Raw genomic sequence first — 24,109 nt, 5'->3', positions numbered from 1 at the left:
TGCTACAGCTACAGGTCAAAGACACCGCACAAAGGAAAGGACAGGGGACATGCATCCGTACACTGTTACAGCTACAGGTCAAAGACACCGCACAAAGGAAAGGACAGGGGACATGCATCCTTACACTGTTACAGCTACAGGTCAAAGACACAGCACAAAGGAAAGGACAGGGGACATGCATCCGTACACTGCTACAGCTACAGGTCAAAGACACCGCACAAAGGAAAGGACAGGGGACATGCATTCATACACTGTTACAGCTACAGGTCAAAGACACCGCCCAAAGGAAAGGACAGGGGACATGCATCCGTACACTGTTACAGCTACAAGTCAAAGACACCGCACAAAGGAAAGGACAGGGGACATGCATCCGTACACTGTTACAGCTACAGGTCAAAGACACCGCACAAAGGAAAGGACAGGGGACATGCATCCATACACTGTTACAGCTACAGGTCAAAGACACCGCACAAAGGAAAGGACAGGGGACATGCATCCATACACTGCTACAGCTACAGGTCAAAGACACCGCACAAAGAAAAGGACAGGGGACATGCATCCATACACTGTTACAGCTACAGGTCAAAGACACCGCACAAAGGAAAGGACAGGGGACATGCATCCATACACTGCTACAGCTACAGGTCAAAGACACCGCACAAAGGAAAGGACAGGGGACATGCATCCGTACACTGCTACAGCTACAGGTCAAAGACACCGCACAAAGGAAAGGACAGGGGACATGCATCCGTACACTGCTACAGCTACAGGTCAAAGACACCGCACAAAGGAAAGGACAGGGGACATGCATCCGTACACTGCTACAGCTACAGGTCAAAGACACCACACAAAGGAAAGGACAGGGGACATGCATCCGTACACTGTTACAGCTACAGGTCAAAGACACCGCACAAAGGAAAGGACAGGGGACATGCATCCATACACTGTTACAGCTACAGGTCAAAGACACCGCACAAAGGAAAGGACAGGGGACATGCATCCATACACTGCTACAGCTACAGGTCAAAGACACCGCACAAAGAAAAGGACAGGGGACATGCATCCATACACTGTTACAGCTACAGGTCAAAGACACCGCACAAAGGAAAGGACAGGGGACATGCATCCATACACTGCTACAGCTACAGGTCAAAGACACCGCACAAAGAAAAGGACAGGGGACATGCATCCATACACTGTTACAGCTACAGGTCAAAGACACCGCACAAAGGAAAGGACAGGGGACATGCATCCATACACTGCTACAGCTACAGGTCAAAGACACCGCACAAAGGAAAGGACAGGGGACATGCATCCGTACACTGCTACAGCTACAGGTCAAAGACACCGCACAAAGGAAAGGACAGGGGACATGCATCCGTACACTGCTACAGCTACAGGTCAAAGACACCGCACAAAGGAAAGGACAGGGGACATGCATCCGTACACTGCTACAGCTACAGGTCAAAGACACCACACAAAGGAAAGGACAGGGGACATGCATCCGTACACTGTTACAGCTACAGGTCAAAGACACCGCACAAAGGAAAGGACAGGGGACATGCATCCGTACACTGTTACAGCTACAGGTCAAAGACACCACACAAAGGAAAGGACAGGGGACATGCATCCGTACACTGCTACAGCTACAGGTCAAAGCCACCGCACAAAGGAAAGGACAGGGGACATGGTCAGAGGGGTGGGAGCAGTGGCGACCCGTCATTAGAGCCCCACCTGTTTTGACACCCACATTTTAGGGGGGGGGCTTGCCATTAATACATGTTCCATAACAGTTTGCAAACAATGTAAATATATATATATATATCATTGAGTTAATAAAGTCTCCATACAAACATGGTCTCTTTTTTGTTTTCTTGAGTAATGCAGCTCCACAATGCAGGTATTCTAGCCTTGCTCAGCGCTTTCTGTGGTGGTGGGCGAGCCAGCAGAAAATATGGAGCGCTGTGCCGCGATTGGCTCAGTGTTCAGTCACTTATGGGGTCACTACGTCACCACCAAGTCAAAGGGTAGAGCTGAAAATTCTAGCCCCTTGGGTGCTGCCATATAGTTACATTAGAAGTGCCCATCCAGGAAGGCTCAAGGTTATTTGCTACAGATAAAATGACATCAAATCATGTTATATGTACAGTATCTTTGATTGGACTGATCATGTCAACATCATACTTAGCTAAGTCTTAGCTAAGAGTAATCATCATGAATCAAGCCATTCCTTTTTAGTATTGTTTAGTAAGCTGTTAGTAGCCCATGTGCCTCACCCTAATAATTTACCCCTCTTAATTTCATCTACTGTTATGACTTGGTGGTGCATATGTAGCCTATAACCTGTTTTAGAGAAATGTAATCATCAAATATTCGAAGGAGCTGCCATTGTCTGCTTTTATATGCCCCTTTATTTATCCTATAGTTCTGACTTGGTGTACAGGGATAACACTAAGAACGGCCCATGTTCTGAATTCTGTCGCTGTACATTTCAAAAGTGCTGAACAAATAGTTATTTTGACTACGCCTGTCCTAGCTCGCTCATTAATGTCTTAATTGAAATTACAGATTGCCTCTCCATTTTGAACATCCCAAAGAAGCAGGCAGAATAAACTAAATCAAACATCTGTACATGGAAAAGACAGATTTCAACTCACCAAATTGAGCCCCGTTTTAAATTATCACTGAGAATAAATGTACCAGGCACGAGATGTGTATCATTCACACAGGCAACTATTTTGATTTGGAAAAAAATATTCTGTTCCATTTTATTCTGTTGTATTACATAATGTCTTTTTTTCCTATAAAATAGTTGTGTCTTGACTGCGGTAAGGGCTCAAGAAATAAGAGCATCTTGTCTGCTAAATTAACAAAACAAGGCTATGCCATTGCACAGCCATAGGCTTCTACAAGCAAGCTCCACTGCGTTCCAGGCCACGGTGTTCCAGGCCACGGTGTTCCACAATATACTATAACCAGTTGATATTACAGACTGTGTTCCATGATATACTATAACCAGTTGATATTACAGATTGTGTTCCATGATATACTATAACCAGTTGATATTACAGATTGTGTTCCATGATATACTATAACCAGTTGATATTACAGACTGTGTTCCATGATATACTATAACCAGTTGATATTACAGATTGTGTTCCATGATATACTATAACCAGTTGATATTACAGACTGTGTTCCATGATATACTATAACCAGTTGATATTACAGATTGTGTTCCATGATATACTATAACCAGTTGATATTACAGATTGTGTTCCATGATATACTATAACCAGTTGATATTACAGATTGTGTTCCATGATATACTATAACCAGTTGATATTACAGACTGTGTTCCACAATATACTATAACCAGTTGATATTACAGACTGTGTTCCAGGATATAATAATATCAGTTGATGTTACAGATTGTGTTCCACGATATACTATAACCAGTTGATATTAGACTGTGTTCCATGATATACTATAACCAGTTGATATTACAGACTGTGTTCCATTATATACTATAACCAGTTGATATTCAGGCTGTGTTCCAGGATATAATAATATCAGTTGATGTTACAGATTGTGTTCCACGATATACTATAACCAGTTGATATTACAGACTGTGTTCCACGATATACTATAACCAGTTGATATTACAGATTGTGTTCCACGATATACTATAACCAGTTGATATTCAGGCTGTGTTCCACGATATACTATAACCAGTTGATATTACAGACTGTGTTCCACGATATACTATAACCAGTTGATATTAGACTGTGTTCCATGATATACTATAACCAGTTGATATTCAGGCTGTGTTCCACGATATACTATAACCAGTTGATATTACAGACTGTGTTCCACGATATACTATAACCAGTTGATATTAGACTGTGTTCCATGATATACTATAACCAGTTGATATTACAGGCTGTGTTCCACGATATACTATAACCAGTTGATGTTACAGATTACAGTTGATTGTGTTTCCACAATATACTATAACCAGTTGATATTACAGATTGTGTTCCACGATATACTATAACCAGTTGATATTACAGACTGTGTTCCACAATATACTATAACCAGTTGATATTACAGATTGTGTTCCACGATATACTATAACCAGTTGATATTCAGGCTGTGTTCCAGGATATAATAATATCAGTTGATGTTACAGATTGTGTTCCACGATATACTATAACCAGTTAATATTACAGATTGTGTTCCATGATATACTATAACCAGTTGATATTACAGACTGTGTTCCACGATATACTATAACCAGTTGATATTCAGGCTGTGTTCCACGATATACTATAACCAGTTGATATTACAGACTGTGTTCCATGATATACTATAACCAGTTGATATTCAGGCTGTGTTCCACGATATACTATAACCAGTTGATATTAGACTGTGTTCCATGATATACTATAACCAGTTGATATTCAGGCTGTGTTCCACGATATACTATAACCAGTTGATATTACAGACTGTGTTCCACGATATACTATAACCAGTTGATATTAGACTGTGTTCCATGATATACTATAACCAGTTGATATTAGACTGTGTTCCATGATATACTATAACCAGTTGATATTACAGGCTGTGTTCCACGATATACTATAACCAGTTGATGTTACAGATTGTGTTCCACAATATACTATAACCAGTTGATATTACAGATTGTGTTCCACGATATACTATAACCAGTTGATATTACAGATTGTGTTCCACGATATACTATAACCAGTTGATATTACAGATTGTGTTCCACGATATACTATAACCAGTTGATATTACAGATTGTGTTCCACGATATACTATAACCAGTTGATATTCAGGCTGTGTTCCACGATATACTATAACCAGTTGATATTACAGACTGTGTTCCATGATATACTATAACCAGTTGATATTACAGACTGTGTTCCATGATATACTATAACCAGTTGATATTCAGGCTGTGTTCCAGGATATAATAATATCAGTTGATGTTACAGATTGTGTTCCACGATATACTATAACCAGTTGATATTACAGATTGTGTTCCACGATATACTATAACCAGTTGATATTACAGATTGTGTTCCACGATATACTATAACCAGTTGATATTACAGATTGTGTTCCACGATATACTATAACCAGTTGATATTCAGGCTGTGTTCCACGATATACTATAACCAGTTGATATTACAGATTGTGTTCCACGATATACTATAACCAGTTGATATTCAGACTGTGTTCCATGATATACTATAACCAGTTGATATTCAGGCTGTGTTCCACGATATACTATAACCAGTTGATATTACAGATTGTGTTCCATGATATACTATAACCAGTTGATATTACAGACTGTGTTCCATGATATACTATAACCAGTTGATATTACAGACTGTGTTCCATGATATACTATAACCAGTTGATATTCAGGCTGTGTTCCATGATATACTATAACTAGTTGATATTACAGACTGTGTTCCATGATATACTATAACCAGTTGATATTCAGGCTGTGTTCCATGATATACTATAACCAGTTGATATTACAGACTGTGTTCCATGATATACTATAACCAGTTGATATTCAGGCTGTGTTCCAGGATATAATAATATCAGTTGATGTTACAGATTGTGTTCCACGATATACTATAACCAGTTGATATTACAGACTGTGTTCCACAATATACTATAACCAGTTGATATTAGACTGTGTTCCATGATATACTATAACCAGTTGATATTAGACTGTGTTCCATGATATACTATAACCAGTTGATATTAGACTGTGTTCCACAATATACTATAACCAGTTGATATTAGACTGTGTTCCACGATATACTATAACCAGTTGATATTACAGACTGTGTTCCACAATATACTATAACCAGTTGATATTAGACTGTGTTCCACAATATACTATAACCAGTTGATATTAGACTGTGTTCCACGATATACTATAACCAGTTGATGTTACAGATTGTGTTCCACGATATACTATAACCAGTTGATATTACAGACTGTGTTCCACGATATACTATAAACAGTTGATATTACAGACTGTGTTCCACGATATACTATAACCAGTTGATATTAGACTGTGTTCCATGATATACTATAACCAGTTGATATTAGACTGTGTTCCATGATATACTATAACCAGTTGATATTAGACTGTGTTCCACGATATACTATAACCAGTTGATATTAGACTGTGTTCCACGATATACTATAACCAGTTGATATTACAGACTGTGTTCCACGATATACTATAACCAGTTGATATTAGACTGTGTTCCATGATATACTATAACCAGTTGATATTCAGGCTGTGTTCCATAACGATATACTATAACCAGTTGATATTACAGATTGTGTTCCACTATAACCAGTTGATATACTATAACCAGTTGATATTAGACTGTGTTCCATAACCAGTTGATATACTATAACCAGTTGATATTACAGACTGTGTTCCACGATATACTATAAACAGTTGATATTACAGACTGTGTTCCACGATATACTATAACCAGTTGATATTAGACTGTGTTCCATGATATACTATAACCAGTTGATATTCAGGCTGTGTTCCATGATATACTATAAACAGTTGATATTACAGGCTGTGTTCCACGATATACTATAACCAGTTGATATTAGACTGTGTTCCATGATATACTATAACCAGTTGATATTCAGGCTGTGTTCCATGATATACTATAACCAGTTGATATTCAGGCTGTGTTCCACGATATACTATAACCAGTTGATATTACAGATTCAATAAATTAATCTTAAATGGCACTTGTTTTTTTTAAATGACTGAATATACAGTATATGGGCCAATTTAGCCATTAGGATTTGTTATCTGTAATGGTTATGATAAATTAGACTCTATTGTGATCTGTTGGAATATATGTAAATGTGCACATCATTTACTCCATTGCAGGCATTGTGTTCTAAAAATAGTCAAACGGTCAGATTGTGCATTCAGTCAAGCACTAGTGGCCACAGCCGCAATTCAGAGGCAAAATATTCCCTCCCTTCTATCGTTCTCATTTGTTAAATGCTTTTTGTGATGACGGGGACTGGAGAGGCATTTGAGCACTGTGACGTTTGTTTGTGTGTTAGTGTGTGTGACTGTGGTGTGTGTGTGTTCGCGCATTTGTTTTTCTACATTTGTGTTTATGCACGTGTGTGCGTTTGTCTGTTGTGTGTGTGTTTTATACATATGAAAAGTGCACGGCTAAGGAGCCGAGCGTCAAACTCAGAGGCCGAGGTCATTTATCTCTGGGGTGAAGACGCGCTGTGCATAGGGATGTACCGCTGACGACAGTGGATTCAACACCTGGAAATCTGTAAGCAGTCCGTCTCAATGCCATGTTACACCGTTCCCATCATACAACACATAACATGGGAGATGACTGTCATGGTGGAACAGGAACACACTCAGAGCTATAGAATTAATACCGTAATACAGTATTCCCTTCATATATCAATGGGTGACAGAACATATTGGCCTTCATTAAGAGCTACAGAATTAATACCGTAATACAGTATTCCCTTCATATATCAATGGGTGACAGAACGTATTCATTAAGAGCTACAGAATTAATACCGTAATACAGTATTCCCTTCATATATCAATGGGTGACAGAACGTATTCATTAAGAGCTATAGAATGTATAATGTAATACAGTATTCCCTTCATATATCAATGGGTGACAGAACGTATTCATTAAGAGCTATAGAATTAATACCTTAATACAGTATTCCCTTCATATATCAATGGGTGACAGAACGTATTCATTAAGAGCTATAGAATTAATACCGTAATACAGTATTCCCTTCATATATCAATGGGTGACAGAACATATTGGCCTTCATTAAGAGCTACAGAATTAATACCGTAATACAGTATTCCCTTCATATATCAATGGGTGACAGAACGTATTCATTAAGAGCTATAGAATTAATACCGTAATACAGTATTCCCTTCATATATCAATGGGTGACAGAACGTATTCATTAAGAGCTACAGAATTAATACCGTAATACAGTATTCCCTTCATATATCAATGGGTGACAGAACGTATTCATTAAGAGCTATAGAATTAATACCTTAATACAGTATTCCCTTCATATATCAATGGGTGACAGAACGTATTCATTAAGAGCTATAGAATTTATAATGTAATACAGTATTCCCTTCATATATCAATGGGTGACAGAACGTATTCATTAAGAGCTATATAATTAATACCTTAATACAGTATTCCCTTCATATATCAATGGGTGACAGAACGTATTCATTAAGAGCTATAGAATTAATACCGTAATACAGTATTCCCTTCATATATCAATGGGTGACAGAACATATTGGCCTTCATTAAGAGCTACAGAATTAATACCGTAATACAGTATTCCCTTCATATATCAATGGGTGACAGAACGTATTCATTAAGAGCTACAGAATTAATACCGTAATACAGTATTCCCTTCATATATCAATGGGTGACAGAACTTATTCATTAAGAGCTATAGAATTAATACCTTAATACAGTATTCCCTTCATATATCAATGGGTGACAGAACGTATTCATTAAGAGCTATAGAATTAATACCGTAATACAGTATTCCCTTCATATATCAATGGGTGACAGAACGTATTCATTAAGAGCTATAGAATTAATACCTTAATACAGTATTCCCTTCATATATCAATGGGTGACAGAACGTATTCATTAAGAGCTATAGAATTAATACCGTAATACAGTATTCCCTTCATATATCAATGGGTGACAGAACATATTCATTAAGAGCTATAGAATTAATACCTTAATACAGTATTCCCTTCATATATCAATGGGTGACAGAACGTATTCATTAAGAGCTATAGAATTAATACCGTAATACAGTATTCCCTTCATATATCAATGGGTGACAGAACGTATTCATTAAGAGCTATAGAATTAATACCGTAATACAGTATTCCCTTCATATATCAAAGGGGTGACAGAACGTATTCATTAAGAGCTACAGAATGAATAATCCTGCAGGTTTCTTACTTCCCAGCCAAGCACCTGGGGGTTTAGATGAGCCACTCATTCAGCCCTCAGCGAGACACGGGCCGAGTCAAGTGCAATTCATACAAGAGGGACGACTCCATCAGCATCACCAGCGGTGTTCAATTAGACGTGTACTCTTCCCCTACATCTCACCGCCTGGGAAATAAAAACACATTGCATTTGGCTTAAACCTATCAAATCCTTTCCCATCTACAGGAGTGTCTAAGGACTAGGGGCTTGGTGTTTGAGTTGGAATTCAGCACCAACAGACCAATAGTGTGGCCAGTCTGGGTCCACCTCACACCCAACCAGCTCCGACAAATCATTTAGAAGAGTGTCTAGGTGGTACAGTACGAGGGGCAATCTGTACTGGAATTTAGCACCAACCAATGGCGTGGCCAGTCTGGGTCCACCCAACCCTGACTGACCAGAAGAGGAGGAGTTATCCTTTTGGGTGCAGCTGGACACGGGCCGGGAAACAAAGACTATCTGGCAGCAGGTAGCCTAGCGGTTAGAGCGTTGCTGGTTCTAGGGCTAAACCCATTTAGTCGACTGGCCGATTGTTTGGTCGATAGTAGAGCAGTAACAACAAAAACATGACTGGCGCCTGTCTGACTGATCCATTGTGGAGCCCGTGGGGAAGGCAGTCCATCACTAAGACATGTGCTACTGAAATTCTAGATGGTAATATTAACAACAATTGTGCAACACAAATAAAAATGATATAATTTAATAACAAATGTGCTTTCTCCCCCTTTAGACAGGGGTTGCTGTTCACGGTTCAGAGTGCGCTGTTTAATTGCTGCCTTTTCCTAGACCATGTTGCTATGTGCATAATAGAAAAGGTTGTCTCAAATTGTGAGCACAAATGTGTTCACTTCTCTGTTAGTGAGCATTTTGTCCTTTTCCAAGATAATCCATCCACCTGACAGGTGTGGCACATCAAGAAGCTGATTAAGCAGCACCTTGTGCGGGGATAATGTGCAGTTTTGTCACAACACAATGCCACAGATGTCTCAAGTTGAGGTTCAGCACAGCAGCAATTGGCATGCTGACTGCAGGAATGTCTACTAGAGTCGTTGCCAGAGAATTTAATGTTAATTTCTCTAGCATAAGCCACCTCCAATGTAATTTTAGAGAATTTGGCAGTACTTCCAACTGGCCTCACAACCGCAGACTACGTGTTATTTTTGTTATTGTATATTGTTTTAACCTTTATTAAACTAGGACAGTCAGTTAAGATTTTTTTTAAATTTACAATGACAGCCTACCCCTGCCAAACCCGGATGATGCTGGGCCAATTGGCCTCTTGCACTGAGATGCAGTACCTTACACCGCTGTGCCACTCGGGAGCCTCATGTGTAAGGCGTCGTGTGGGCGAGCGGTTTGCTGATGTCAACGTTGTGAATAGAGTGCCCCATGGTGGCGATGGGGTTATGGTATGGGCAGGGATAAGCTATTTGAACGCAGAGATAAGGCCCATTGTCGTCCCATTCATCCGCCGCCATCACCTCATGTTTCAGCAAGATAATACACGGCCCGCAAGGATCTGTACACAATTCTTGAAAGCTGAAAATGTCCCAGTTCTTCCATGGCTAGCATACTCACCAGATATGTCACCCATTGAGCATGTTTGGGAGGGTCTGGATCGACAGCGTGTTTCAGTTCCCACCAATATCAAGTAGAGGTCGACCGATTAATCGCCATGGCCGATTAATTAGGGCCGATTTCAAGTTTTCATAACAAATCAGTAATCGGCATTTGCATTCCACGAGGAAACTGCATGCAGGCCAAGTTGGTTCAAATCCCTGAGCTGACTACGTGAAGCCGACTACGTGAAGCCGACTGCGTGAGCCGACTGCGTGAGCCGACTGCGTGAAGCCAAATGCGTGAAGCCAAATGCGTGAAGCCGACTGCGTGAAGCCGACTGCGTGAAGCCGACTGCGTGAAGCCGACTGCGTGAAGCCGTGAAGCCGACTACGTGAAGCCGACTACGTGAAACATTGGTCGATCTGCCCTTGAGCCAGGCACTTAACCCTAGTTGCTCCAGGGTCGCCATCATGAGTGGCTGATCCCCTGGCCGTGACCCCACTCTAGAGGGTGTCTCAGGGGAAGTGGGATATGCAAAAAATACATTTCAATTTCATTACACTGTACAGGTTAGACATTTGCACGTGTGAAACAGGACAAATACAAGCACCCCCTATTTGACCTTCTGAATGGTTCCCATGTAATAAACAGTTCTAGGGGCGAGGGATGAAAAACAGAGGGATGGAGAAACCAAATTACCGGCTGCTGTCATGAGCTCAGGCTGCACTGTACCATGAAAGTGATTTGAGTCGAGGCATTTATATTCTCGCTTTCCTTTCGACAACGTTCTCTTAGAGAGAAAAAGAGGGAGGGTGAGCGAAAGAGAGTGGGAGAGAGAGAGGGGGCAACAATTGGAAATGCAGCTGTGAGAACATGGAGAGAGAGAGAGAGGGAGCAGAAATATGGAGAGAGAGGGAGGGGGGGGCAATGATTGGAAAGACAGCTGAGTGAGAACATGGAGAGAGAGAGCGAGGAGAGAGAGAGAGAGAGCGAGAGCAGAAAGACTAAAACAAGGAAAAAGGGAAAGGCAGCATGCAGAGCGAGGCGGATGTAACAGTCAAGCAGGTTGGATGAGTATAGGACGTCCTCCCCATGACAGCTCTCCAAACGAGTGTTCTGCATACTTCAGGGGACATGGTGATAAAGCAGAAATGATAGAGAGCTGGAACTTGAAGAGTTTTTATTCCTCTACGTACTGCAACAGACATATTACATATGGGTCTGAATTTGGTTCTGATACCGTTTGGAGCAGTTCATTGTTTTGAATGACTCTTTACAGGGAGGTTACTGTTAAGACAACAGACTGCAGTAGCTAAGGGTCAGCTGCTGTACTCAAGTCCTAGTTGAAATGCAGAGTAGATTAACAATATATTAAGCGTGTGTTGGGAATAGAAGTGGGTAAGTGAGTAGTAGATAACTGGCAGGTAGCTAGGCCTAGATAAGTGGGTTTCGTAACAACTCACCCTTTCTTACCAAAACCACACAAACATATTCATCAGCAATCACGAGCCGGCTACCACCCGGTTACTCAACCCTGCACCTTAGAGGCTGCTGCCCTATATACATAGACATGGAATCACTGGCCACTTCAATAATGTTTACATACTGCGTTACACCTCTCATATGTAAATACTGTATTCTATTCTACTCTATTTAGTTAATGCCACTCTGACATTGCTCGTCCTGATATTTATATATTTCTTAATTGCATACTTTTACTTTTAGATTTGTGTATTGTTAGATACTACTGTACTTGGAACTAGGAACACAAGCATTTCGCTACATCCGTAATAACATCTGCTAAATGTGTATGGGACCAATAAACTTGATTTGATTTTGGACAGTGTCACTCACTGTCAATTGCTTCCCAAAAGAGATTGAAAAACTGAAGAGAATCCACCTTTTCATAAATAGATATTCTTTAAGGAGATTCCTCTTAAAACATGGAACTGCACATTGGATGGCCAGTGGCCTGCCTCTAACAATGACAGTTACAGGCAGAAAATGACAAGCATTTTCTGGCTTGTCAGCTTCCTTCCTTGAGTTATTCGAGGTACATTCAGACTGTCAGTCAGTTGGTAGCATGGCATATGAGAGCATAAAATAACCATTGTAGAACAGTGTGCATACTTGTCGCATAATCTTGCCTGTGTTCCAGGGGTAGCCTAGTGGTTAGAGCGTTGGACTAGTAACTGGAAGGTTGTGAGTTCAAACCCCCGAGCTGACAAGGTACAAATCTGTTGTTCTGCCCCTGAACAGGCAGTTAACCCACTGTTCCTAGGACCTCATTGTAAATAAGAATTTGTTCTTAACTGACTTGCCTGGTTAAATAAAGGTCAAAAAATAAAATTAAAAAAAGATCTTCAATAAAACATTTTAGATTAATTCCAAAATGTATATGCAAATTAAACTATTTATCACGCTTGGCAGAAAAAGGTTCCATTCTAAACCAGCTATGTCTTTTTAACTCCTTAGTTATAGGCCTAAACAACGATAGCAGGTTGACCACACAAACCCGCTAACCTGCATAGCAGTGGAGGCTGCTGAGCGGAGGACGGCTCATAGTAATGGCTGGAATGGATTCAATGGAATGGTATCAAGCACGATTGCCATTCCAGGCATTATTATGAGCCGTCCTCCCCTCAGCAGCCTCCACTGCTGCATAGTGATAACTATGGCAGTCCAAGTCTACTACACAATGTCAAAAGTGAGAGCCGCCAGACAAAAGGTGTCTACAAAACAGGAACAATTTACTCTGATTTGAAAAGACCCCAGGCTCTCAGAGAATCTAGGATCAGCACTCATAAGATCACATGGACAGGGGGAACCTGATCCTAGATCAGCACTCCTATGACTGTGATGCTTTATGAATACAGGGCCCTGGGCTACTTGACATTTCAAAGAGCATTCATTTAACTGATCTGTTCTCATCAGCAGCCATTAACAGAGTGTCAATCCGATTCTATTCTTTGATTTTTGGCCAATCATTGAGCTGACTCATTACTCCTCACCCTTCATCATGGATTCAGATTCACCAATACAAATCTGGAATTGATTAGGAGCAGGGTGACAGCTAGCCAGGGTCATTGAGAATGTGTGTCAGTGCACCTCCCGTCACAGATACATTCCTTACTGACATCAGTGTTTCATTAATAGATAGGTAATCATAGTTTAAAAAAGGGGCAATCTTGCAGTTGCTATATTCATTTTTGGACTTGTACGTGAACGATATGTAACTATTTATTCTTGAAGTATATAACTTAAATGCCCCATGAGTTTAGTTCAACTGTTGTACCTCCATCAGAACCCATCAGACTGAGTTTAGCACAACTGTTGTACCCCCATCAGAACCCATCAGACTGAGTTTAGTTCAACTGTTGTACCCCCATCAGAACCCATCAGACTGAGTTTAGGAAACCCTGCAGATATGTTAGTGAGAGGAAGCCCAGTGGCCATCAGTGGGAGAAGATGGAATGAGATGGATCTGGGCCGACATTCTGATCATTTACTCAACGATGAAACATTTGATCTGAATGTAGTTATGTTCCCAAAAATAGAATCTGTTATGAACAGAGTGGACTATGTTGTGTAGACTTTACCCTTTGCCTGTTTAAAAAAATGACGTTGTTTAGAAGTGCAAAGGTGAATTGGGTTATTGTGCACGCGCACTTCACAGAGTAGGTGTTCAAATGGAAATATGCAAATCCATGCTAGAACGCACTAATAGGATCTCACTAGCTCGTGCTTGGCTCTGCCCACCTCCTTGCTTGTTCTACCCACCACTATGGCTCATTTGTTCCCATTTGAAATGACAGGCTGTGGTCTATCGTTGGTACAGCGCTCCGGACAGCTCCAGCCCAAGTCAAGCACTGCATGTTTATATTCATTCTTACCCAAACAGGGTGTTCCTTAAGATAGTGGTTACTGTGACACTGGCTGACTGACAGGAGTGAGGCAGCAGATTTAGCCACAGAGCGCCAGCCAGCCAGCCAGCCAGCCAGCCGGACAGCAATCAGACACTGAGGCAATAAGACATTCTTCTCTGTTGGGTGACAGTTTAGACAACTTTTGAAGAGAGTGTTTGTGAACTTCTATAACACAGGGTGATCTTGCAAGCTAGCCACCTATAGCTAGCAAGTTAGCAAACCAAATGTATAGCTGGAGCCCTGAGCTGGAGAAAATAGTTAGATTGTTAACTTCTAGTTAAGATATTTAGCAGGCAAACATTAGTAGTGAATCACCTCTCTTGTGCTGCTCAACAGTGAATTGTCACGGCCGCTCTGTGTGCCATTTGTAAACATACAATAGAAATGTTTTTAATTGGCGGTATTGAAAAGCATACCGTCGGTACTTTAAAATAACCCCGATACACGGTACACCGTCCAAGACTACTTGACATTGCCTGAAAATAGTATGTTTATGTCACTACTGTTGTAATTCCTATTTGTTGTAGGCTAATTATACCTGATCACATCTTTAACACCAGTGTATCATTCTGAAGGTTAGAATATGGATAGGCAAAAACCCATTTTACAGTCTTTGAATTTTAATTCCCTGAGGTAAAGAACTTCAAAAAGGCAGAAACTCCAATTGGAGGATAATACATCTCAATAGTTCCTCAACTGAGCCTCTATTGGATGCCACAGGACTGAAATCCTATGGAAACTGAGCCTCTACTAGATACCACAGGACTGAAATCCTATGGAAACTGAGCCTCTATTGGATACCACAGGACTGAAATCCTATGGAAACTGAGCCTCTACTGGATACCACAGGACTGAAATCCTATGGAAACTGAGCCTCTACTGGATACCACAGGACTGAAATCCTATGGAAACTGAGCCTCTACTGGATACCACAGGACTGAAATCCTATGGAAACTGAGCCTCTACTGGATACCACAGGACTGAAATCCTATGGAAACTGAGCCTCTACTAGATACCACAGGACTGAAATCCTATGGAAACTGAGCCTCTATTGGATACCACAGGACTGAAATCCTATGGAAACTGAGCCTCTACTGGATACCACAGGACTGAAATCCTATGGAAACTGAGCCTCTACTAGATACCACAGGACTGAAATCCTATGGAAACTGAGCCTCTACTGGATACCACAGGACTGAAATCCTATGGAAACTGAGCCTCTACTAGATACCACAGGACTGAAATCCTATGGAAACTGAGCCTCTACTAGATACCACAGGACTGAAATCCTATGGAAACTGAGCCTCTACTAGATACCACAGGCCTGAAATCCTATGGAAACTGAGCCTCTACTGGATACCACAGGACTGAAATCCTATGGAAACTGAGCCTCTACTGGATACCACAGGACTGAAATCCTATGGAAACTGGCAACAAATAGCCTCAGGGGATATCACCACTCAGTGTTTCTGTCACAACCCATTTATGAAATAGTAGGGGGGGGGGTACTGTCACATTCTGACCATAGGTTCTTTTGTGTTTTCTTTGTTTTAGTGTTGGTCAGGACGTGAGCATTCTATGTTTTATGTTTCTATGTTGGGTTTGTTGTTTGGCCTGATATGGTTCTCAATCAGAGGCAGGTGTTTCTCATTGTCTCTGATTGGGAACCATATTTAGGTAGCCTGTTTTGTGTTGGGTTTTGTGGGTGGTTGTCTTCTGTTTTTGTGTCTATGCACCAGATAGAACTGTTTCGGTTTCTCACATTTGTTGTTTTGGTATTTTGTAGTGTTCACGTTTATGGTCTTTATTAAACATGTTGAACGTTTATGGTCTTTATTAAACATGTTGAACACTAACCACTCTGCGCTTTGGCCCGATCCTTCGTCCACAGAAGAAAACCGTTACAGAAACAATGTTTTACTTTTTGGAATTCGCTACCTCTCTCTTATTGGAAGGATAAATGTCATCAAAATGAATGTGTTGCCCAAATTTTTATATTTATTTCAATGTTTACCCATTTTTATTCCAAAATCTTTTTTTAATTCACTGGATCAAACATTCATGTATTTTATTTGGGATGGAAAGGTACCACGGATTGGTTGAAAGTCCCAGTGTCCCTTTGAATGATGGGGCTTTTGCCATCTGGCACTCACTAGGCCTCTTCTCGCTAGCCCAATTATTCTTTGATACATTTGCCTCTTTTGCTCAGCTACAGGAAAAGTTCAACCTCCCCCAATCCCACTTTTTCTCCAGACTAGGAACTTTGTCAGAGCTAACACACCTGAATGTCCCCATAGGCCTGTGAATACAGCTATAGAGAGCATTTTTGAGCTGAACAAGCTTCCTAGGGGTGCAATTTCAGATGTATATGCAATCATTCATGACCTACAGAACCCTTCTTTGGTGCCTTTAAATACTTGATGGGGAAAGGATTTGGGGGAGGAACTTGTGGAAGACACCTGGGAATCTGTGCTGCACAGGGTGCACTCGTCCTCTTTTAGCACTAGACACAGCCTCATTCAATTCAAGGTGGTTCACCGTATCCACTGGTCCAAACTTGGAAGAATATTCTCTGATTTTGATCCTACCTGTGTCAGATGTAAAGTGGAACCAGCCACACTGTTGCATATGTTTTGGGGCTGTCATAAACTGTCAGGATTCTGCAAATTCATATTTAAATGTTTCTCTGATATGACACTGTTATAGATCCGTCTCCCCTTACAGCCCTTTTTGGAGTACTGCCCATAGGTACCCCACTATCAAGAATCCAGTCGGACACTGTTGCTTATACAACTCTTTTAGCTAGACGGCTAATACTACAGAACTGGAAGATGGCAGCTCCCCCATCTTATAAATATTGGGTGAGAGATGTATATAAAAAATGTAATTTAATAGACGTGGGAACCCCAAACTGTTTTATGAGGCTTGGGCTCCATTCCGGTCTTAATTTAAACAGTCCATCCTCTGACGGCATTCATATTAAAACAAAAATAAGTCTGTATTTGACCCCCCTATGACTTAAAGGCTGGACGAGCATTTCTTTTTTGGGGGGGGGGATTAAGGTGATGATGATGTGCTTATTGACTGACCTGCGGATGCCTTGTTCATCTTGCCCGGTCAGAGACTAAAATGTGAGCTTGTTTTGCCCTGGTTTTAAAACATTTTTTTTTTACATTTTGTTCACGCTTACATAAAATTATTATTCATTTTTTTCTTTTAAAGCATTGTAAACTTTATTTTTGGTCCAGTGGATGGTCGGTCTGTGGCCATGACTGTCTGTGAGTGGTTGCATTTCTCCACCCTTATCCCTTGACTGTTTACAGGAACAATGGTGAGGTGTTTGCTCTGTCCCAGTACTACAGATTGCCCTTTAACCTTTGTAGCCTTCTGCCCGGTGTGTTTAACTTGTTTAAAGTACAGTATCTTTAAAAAGGTTTAAAAAAAAGATTTGTATTTTTTCTAGTTGAGTATATTATTAATATTGTTTTGTGTTGTCTTGTGTGTAAAACTGAATAAACAGTAAAAAAAGAGAGAGAAAAGTAGTGCACTAAATAGGTAATAGGGTGCCATTTGGGACACATCCCTACTCTATAATAAGGGAGTGTGGTGCGGTCCGATGGGGGAAGGGAATACTAATGAAGAGTCTCTAAACGGACACACCACATTCATTACATTGATTCCCTGGGCATTGGAAAATCCAGGGTGCGATGAATCAAGTCTAGACTAATAGTTTGTATTTGGCCTCGGACTACAATGGATATTTTTGTTACTAGGAGGATGGTTTAAAAGCGGATTGTCAATGGCCTAAGATCTGCAAGGCATTTAAAGGCCTACGTGATTGAAGCTAGTTGTCACGTCCTGACCTTAGTTCCTTTTTATGTCTCTCTTTTAGGTTGGTCAGGGTGTGAGTTGGGGTGGGCATTCTATGTTTTTGTTCTATGTTTTGTATTTCTGCTTTTGGCCTGGTATGGTTCCCAATCAGAGGCAGCTGTCAATCGGGGTCTCCGATTGAGAACCATACTTAGGTAGCCTGTGTTCCCACTATGATTTGTGGGTAGTTGTTTTCCGTCTTTGTGTGTCTGCACCAGACAGAACTGTTTCGTTTGTTTCCGCTTTGTTGTTTTTATGTTCTAGTGTTCAGATTCTTCATTAAATTTACCATGAACACGTACCACGCTGCACCTTGGTCTACTCCTTTTTCCACCAACAACAATCGTTACACTAGTGGTGCAGACCTGAGCAAAACAATGATGGTTACACAAATGGAATAGCAGGATGGACACTTGACTAGGAGGCTGTATAGAACTGAAGAAAGCAATGTTGGTTACATTGAGTGTGGAATAAGGCTGGATACTACAACTAATGGGTTCTGACAAGTCTGCTTTAGCTGGAGGTGAATCAGTGACAGTGAGCTAGCTAGTTCTTGCTCTGCAGCTGGGGGGGGGTCTCGCTCACTCTCACAATACAGATTAATAGGAACATCCATCATTACCCTCCTCATAGTTTGTTGTTGTGTGGGCCAACAGTTAAGCAGCGAGTGAAATTACAACTCCATTCTCCTGGCTTTTTGGAGGATATTATTTGGCAACCCACATTTCCCATGAAATCAGGATAAATCCCCAATAGCCTCTGGTTATAAAGCAGGAATATGGGAGTGCAGTGGTGGCAATATGCAGCCATAAACCTTTAAAATGACAGCCCACTATACAACAGCCGATTTTATCCAATTGAGATCTGACAAAGGAGTTACTATAGTTTCAGCCCTCAGGCAAATGCCATGCAAAAGGCAGCATGGATGGCCAGAATAACGATGGATGGATAGAGTGGTTGAGTGGTTTAGATACCATGATGCTCTGGCTCCCCAGTCTCCCAATTACTGTCATACTGGAGTGAAATATGACCGTGTTGCTAAAGCCACCACACATTGTTGCAGTGTGGGGTGTGCTGAGAGAGACCTCTTTGTGCCATATTAGCTGCAGTATATGGAACCTCCTGCCACACCCATAACAACAATGCTAATGGTCTTTCTTAACTATTTAATTGTTGTCCTCATTCATTTCTTTCTGTATTGTCCTGTTCATTGTTATTACTCATTGAGTATTATTATTTTTCCTATTATTATTATTATCTATCTGCGTCATCATTGATTTAATAGCCACAGACAGAAAGACACCGAGAGACAGACAGAAAGACACCGGGAGAGAGAGAGAGAGCGAGAGAGAGAGAGAGAGCGAGAGAGAGAGAGAGAGAGAGAGCAGAGTAGAACCAAGCTCCTAGCTTCCTGCTGTTAATGTATGGCTTATACCCCCTGGACATGTGGAAGGGCATATTGAAGGACATACGGCCCATATTCATACAGTTACTCCTCAACTCAGCATTTTTCATGTTCGCTTATCTGGGTCGAACCAAGGTGCTCTTGTTTCACAAAGGCAGATAGAGATGGGAAGTGGCACTGACAGTCTGGAATCATGCAAGCTACAATGACTAATACATCCAGTTAAAAATAACCCCAGGGGTTTTCATTTCCAAACACGACATCCTTTAACTGCAGTCTGCGGTAGATAATAACACACTTCTGTATTTTAAACTCTTTTAATGCTCAGCACTCTAAGGTGAGGAGTCTGGCCTGTTCCATATTAAATCGAGAAAGATCACATCAGGGGTCCTATTCAGTTGGTGGATATGTTTTGAAAAGGAGACCAGGGGATAAGCTACTACCCATATTGTCCAATGAGAAGACAATGTATGAATGAATGAGTGACATTTTATTTTCGTGTCAAATCACCAGTTGGCAACCCATCCCTTACGGGATGAATTGACACATAAACAAACATTAAAATCATTCCACTGTGATAATTCTTGCGGTGTTCGGTGCAGCGCACCGCATAAAGAGGGGAAAATAAATCAATACATAATAGTAAATAAGCTTATCCAAGCATTAATTACACAAACGGTTCCCTGCTGAACACGACCCTGACAAACAGATAGATGGGCAGCCAGTCAGATCTAGTGATTGGACGACTGACTCCTGTAATTCCCTCCAATCACGGCTCTAGATGGATAAAAGCCTCTCAATTACACACTGACTCATCAGACAAGAGGGCCTGTCAGGAGCAGATAAACAGTGTGTGTGCATCTGTCAGTGTCGGGTGGGGGGTGGGGTGGGGGGGGCTACGTGACAACCAGATGATGATGCTCCATCAGTGTCATGTTGTTGCTTTTGTAACGGATGTGAAACGACTAGCTTAGTTAGCGGTGCGCGCTAAATAGCGTTTCAGTCGGTGACGTCACTTGCTCTGAGACCTTGAAGTAGTAGTTCCCCTTGCTCTGCAAGGGCCGCGGCTTTTGTGGAGCGATGGGTAACGATGCTTCGTGGCTGACTGTTGTTGATGTGTGCAGAGGGTCCCTGGTTCGCGCCCGGGTATGGGCGAGGGGACGGTATAAAGTTATACTGTTACACTTTGAGGACCTTCCCCTCCAGAAGCCGGGCTGCGTTCACAAGAGTATCAATCTACACAGAGGTTCTGTGGTGATAGTCATTGATGTGTGACAATGAAAACTAAACTCCCCCTTCCATTCTGGCTGACAGTGCTGTGTAGAAAATGTGGGGTAATTGTACACTGAGTATACCCTCGCATTAGGAACACCTTCCTAAAATTGAGTTACACCACCCCACCATTTGTCCTCAGAACAGCCTGAATTCGTCGGGGCATTGACTCTACAAGGTGTCGAAAACGTTCCACAGGGATGCTGGCCCATGACTCCAATGCTTCCTTCCCACATTTGTGTAAAGTTGGCTGGATGTCCTTTGGGTGGTGGACCATTCTTGAGACAAAGAAGGAACTGCTCAGCGTGAAAAACCCAGCAGCGTTGCGGTTCTTGACACCTACTACCATACCCCGTTCAAAGGCACTTAAATATTTTGCCCTGCCCATTCACCCTCTGAATGGCAGACATTCTCAATTGTCTCAAGGCTTTAAAAAAATCCTTATTTAACCGGTCTCCTCCCCTTCGTCTACACTGGTTGAAGTGGATTTAACAAGCGACATCAATAAGGGATCATATCTTTCAGCTGGATTCACCTGGTCAGTCTGTGTCATGGAATATTTTGTACACTTAAGTTTATTCACCATATGTGATGACGTTGCACAAATGTAATTCCCCACAGAATGACCGAAGTGCAGGGTCAGAGAGACAGAGATACAGCACAGCAGCAAGGTATGGGTGGTACAGGGACACGTCTACTGGGATCAAAGCACATTAAATGACCCCTCAGGCCCCAGGCCAAGACATCCTATGTAATATTGGAAGGCTTGCTGCACCTTCCTTAACTACACTCTTGTGCTTTGCTGACTGGTGTCTGCCAGACGGCCATCATTCTAATGAAACAGTAAACAGTTCATTAAGGAGGCCAGACATCACACACACACACACACACACACACACACACACACAATGTTTATATTAATCTGACACGCGGGTGAGGTTTCACATAATTCACATTGCATTCTTCATTAACTTGGCAAAGAACCTCATTAGTGTCCTCATAAGCCCTTGGGGACTAGGTATTATTATTCATTGCCATGCCAACACTCTGGGTGACATGGTGTTGATATTCTAGTTAGGAAATCACTGAGCTCTTAACAGTAACTTATTAATTATGCATGGGATAGGTGACACTTTAGTGCAGTCATCTGAAGCTAGTGAGAACAAGAGGGGAAAAGGAGGACAAAGAGACAGAATCATTCAATTCAAGGGTGTGTGTGTGTGTGATCCCCAACCGGTCTTCTCTGCATTCAGTTTCACTACATTATATGACTATATTCAGAGAGGAAAGCTATTTAGTCCTCATTTAACAACATGTCAAGACGTGATGGAATGAATGGGAAAACCCTCTCTTGATTCAATGCTTTGCTAATTGAAATGCATCACTGTATTCTCTAGACTGCCTATATCTTTTTCACGGTAGGCCTATTGATTAGTTCAATGATCTGTAATTCTGTTACAATCCAGTGTACTTCAAAGTAGTGCAGTTTAAGATGGAAACGAAGACTAAAATATTTGACATGCATGACACCCTCGCTCAACAATCTCACTATTTGACAGTTCATTAGAACTCTACCGGTTTCCCAAACCAACAGAGCATGTACAGTGCAGGCCTACAATAACAGAGATACTGTGCAAAACTTGTGAAGACACAAAACCCTAGTTTGGATGTCTACATAATAACGCGACCGTCCCACCTATAAAGTCTTGCTACAGTGTAGCACTCTCCTTTCACTACTCCCACACAGTAGTTTCAGTTTACCGTATGCAGTAATTTCACCGGAGATCGGGTTGTTTTGAGTGCGTAGGGGAACGGTTTAGTACATCCGACAACTCCAGCCCGGAGTTTGGAGACCATTCGCAACGAAGCCATCGTCGTTAAATTAGTCCATGCGTTCTGGCATACTGAGCAGTAGAACACGTGTAGAAAACCTGCCTAGTAGCAGGATCTTCGTATCGTATTCCAGTCAACAACGGACTGTTTTGCGTGTAAACAGACCGAGGGCGGGTGAGATAAGAGATAGGGTCTGAGCACAGCCCGAGAGAGAGCAGCGTACCGTTTCCTCCGTGTGCAGCAGTCAGTGGTGACAAGCAGAGCGCGCCCGCGTGACAGACTTTATTCTCTTCCCTTTGGTGGATGTCACAATAGTAGAGGTCGGGTATGAATGGGCCATGCAGCATGGCGACACGTCAGAACAGAATGCATGTACATGTCATAATACCGTATCTTCTATAATACAACATGAAGAGTGGATTCATGGGTAAACCACTTCTCCAATCTTTTTGGTTCTATAACAAAGAACAAAGAGCAAAAACATATACATGATCAAATACAGATCTTAGAATCAACTATTAAAGACTACCAGAACCCACTGGATTCTCCAATTACATTGAATGAGTTACAGGACAAAATAAAAACCCTTCAACCCAAAAAGGCCTGTGGTGTCGATGGTATCCTCAATGAAATGATCAAATATACAGACAACAAATTCCAATTGGCTATACTAAAACTCTTTAACATCATACTTAGCTCTGGCATCTTCCCCAATATTTGGAACCAAGGACTGATCACCCCAATCCACAAAAGTGGAGACAAATTTGACCCCAATAACTACCGTGGAATATGTGTCAACAGTAACCTTGGGAAAATCCTCTGCATTATTATTAACAGCAGACTCGTACATTTCCTCAATGAAAACAATGTACTGAGCAAATGTCAAATGGGCTTTTTACCAAATTACCGTACAACAGACCATGTATTCACCCTGCACACCCTAATTGACAACCAAACAAACCAAAACAAAGGCAAAGTCTTCTCATGCTTTGTTGATTTCAAAAAACCTTCGACTCAATCTGGCATGAGGGTCTGCTATACAAACTGATGGAAAGTGGTGTTGGGGGTAAAACATACGACATTATAAAATCCATGTACACAAACAACAAGTGTGCGGT

General features: G+C 41.4%; 1 protein-coding gene across 3 annotated transcripts in view; it reads right to left on the bottom strand.

Moving 5' to 3' along the window:
- The window catches only part of LOC115119370 (calcium uniporter protein, mitochondrial-like), a 58,837-nt gene that overhangs the window by 8,989 nt on the left and 25,739 nt on the right, over positions 1–24,109 (bottom strand). Inside the window, exon 1 of one of the 3 annotated variants that reach the window (XM_065003805.1) lies at positions 22,920–23,252. The exons of 1 other annotated variant lie outside the window; for it this stretch is intronic. In XM_065003805.1, coding sequence (XP_064859877.1) covers positions 22,920–23,030 — 111 coding nt within the window. In that variant the 5' untranslated portion in view covers positions 23,031–23,252. Of the gene's footprint in view, positions 1–22,919; positions 23,253–24,109 lie in introns of those variants that run through there. One more of the 3 variants, XM_065003804.1, reaches the window with a different exon arrangement.

Source organism: Oncorhynchus nerka, linkage group LG18 (genome assembly GCF_034236695.1).
Source record: "Oncorhynchus nerka isolate Pitt River linkage group LG18, Oner_Uvic_2.0, whole genome shotgun sequence".
NCBI classification, from domain to species: Eukaryota; Metazoa; Chordata; class Actinopteri; order Salmoniformes; family Salmonidae; genus Oncorhynchus; species Oncorhynchus nerka.
Note: the sequence above shows the minus strand (reverse complement) of the source record. Positions and strands in the feature narration are given on the sequence as shown.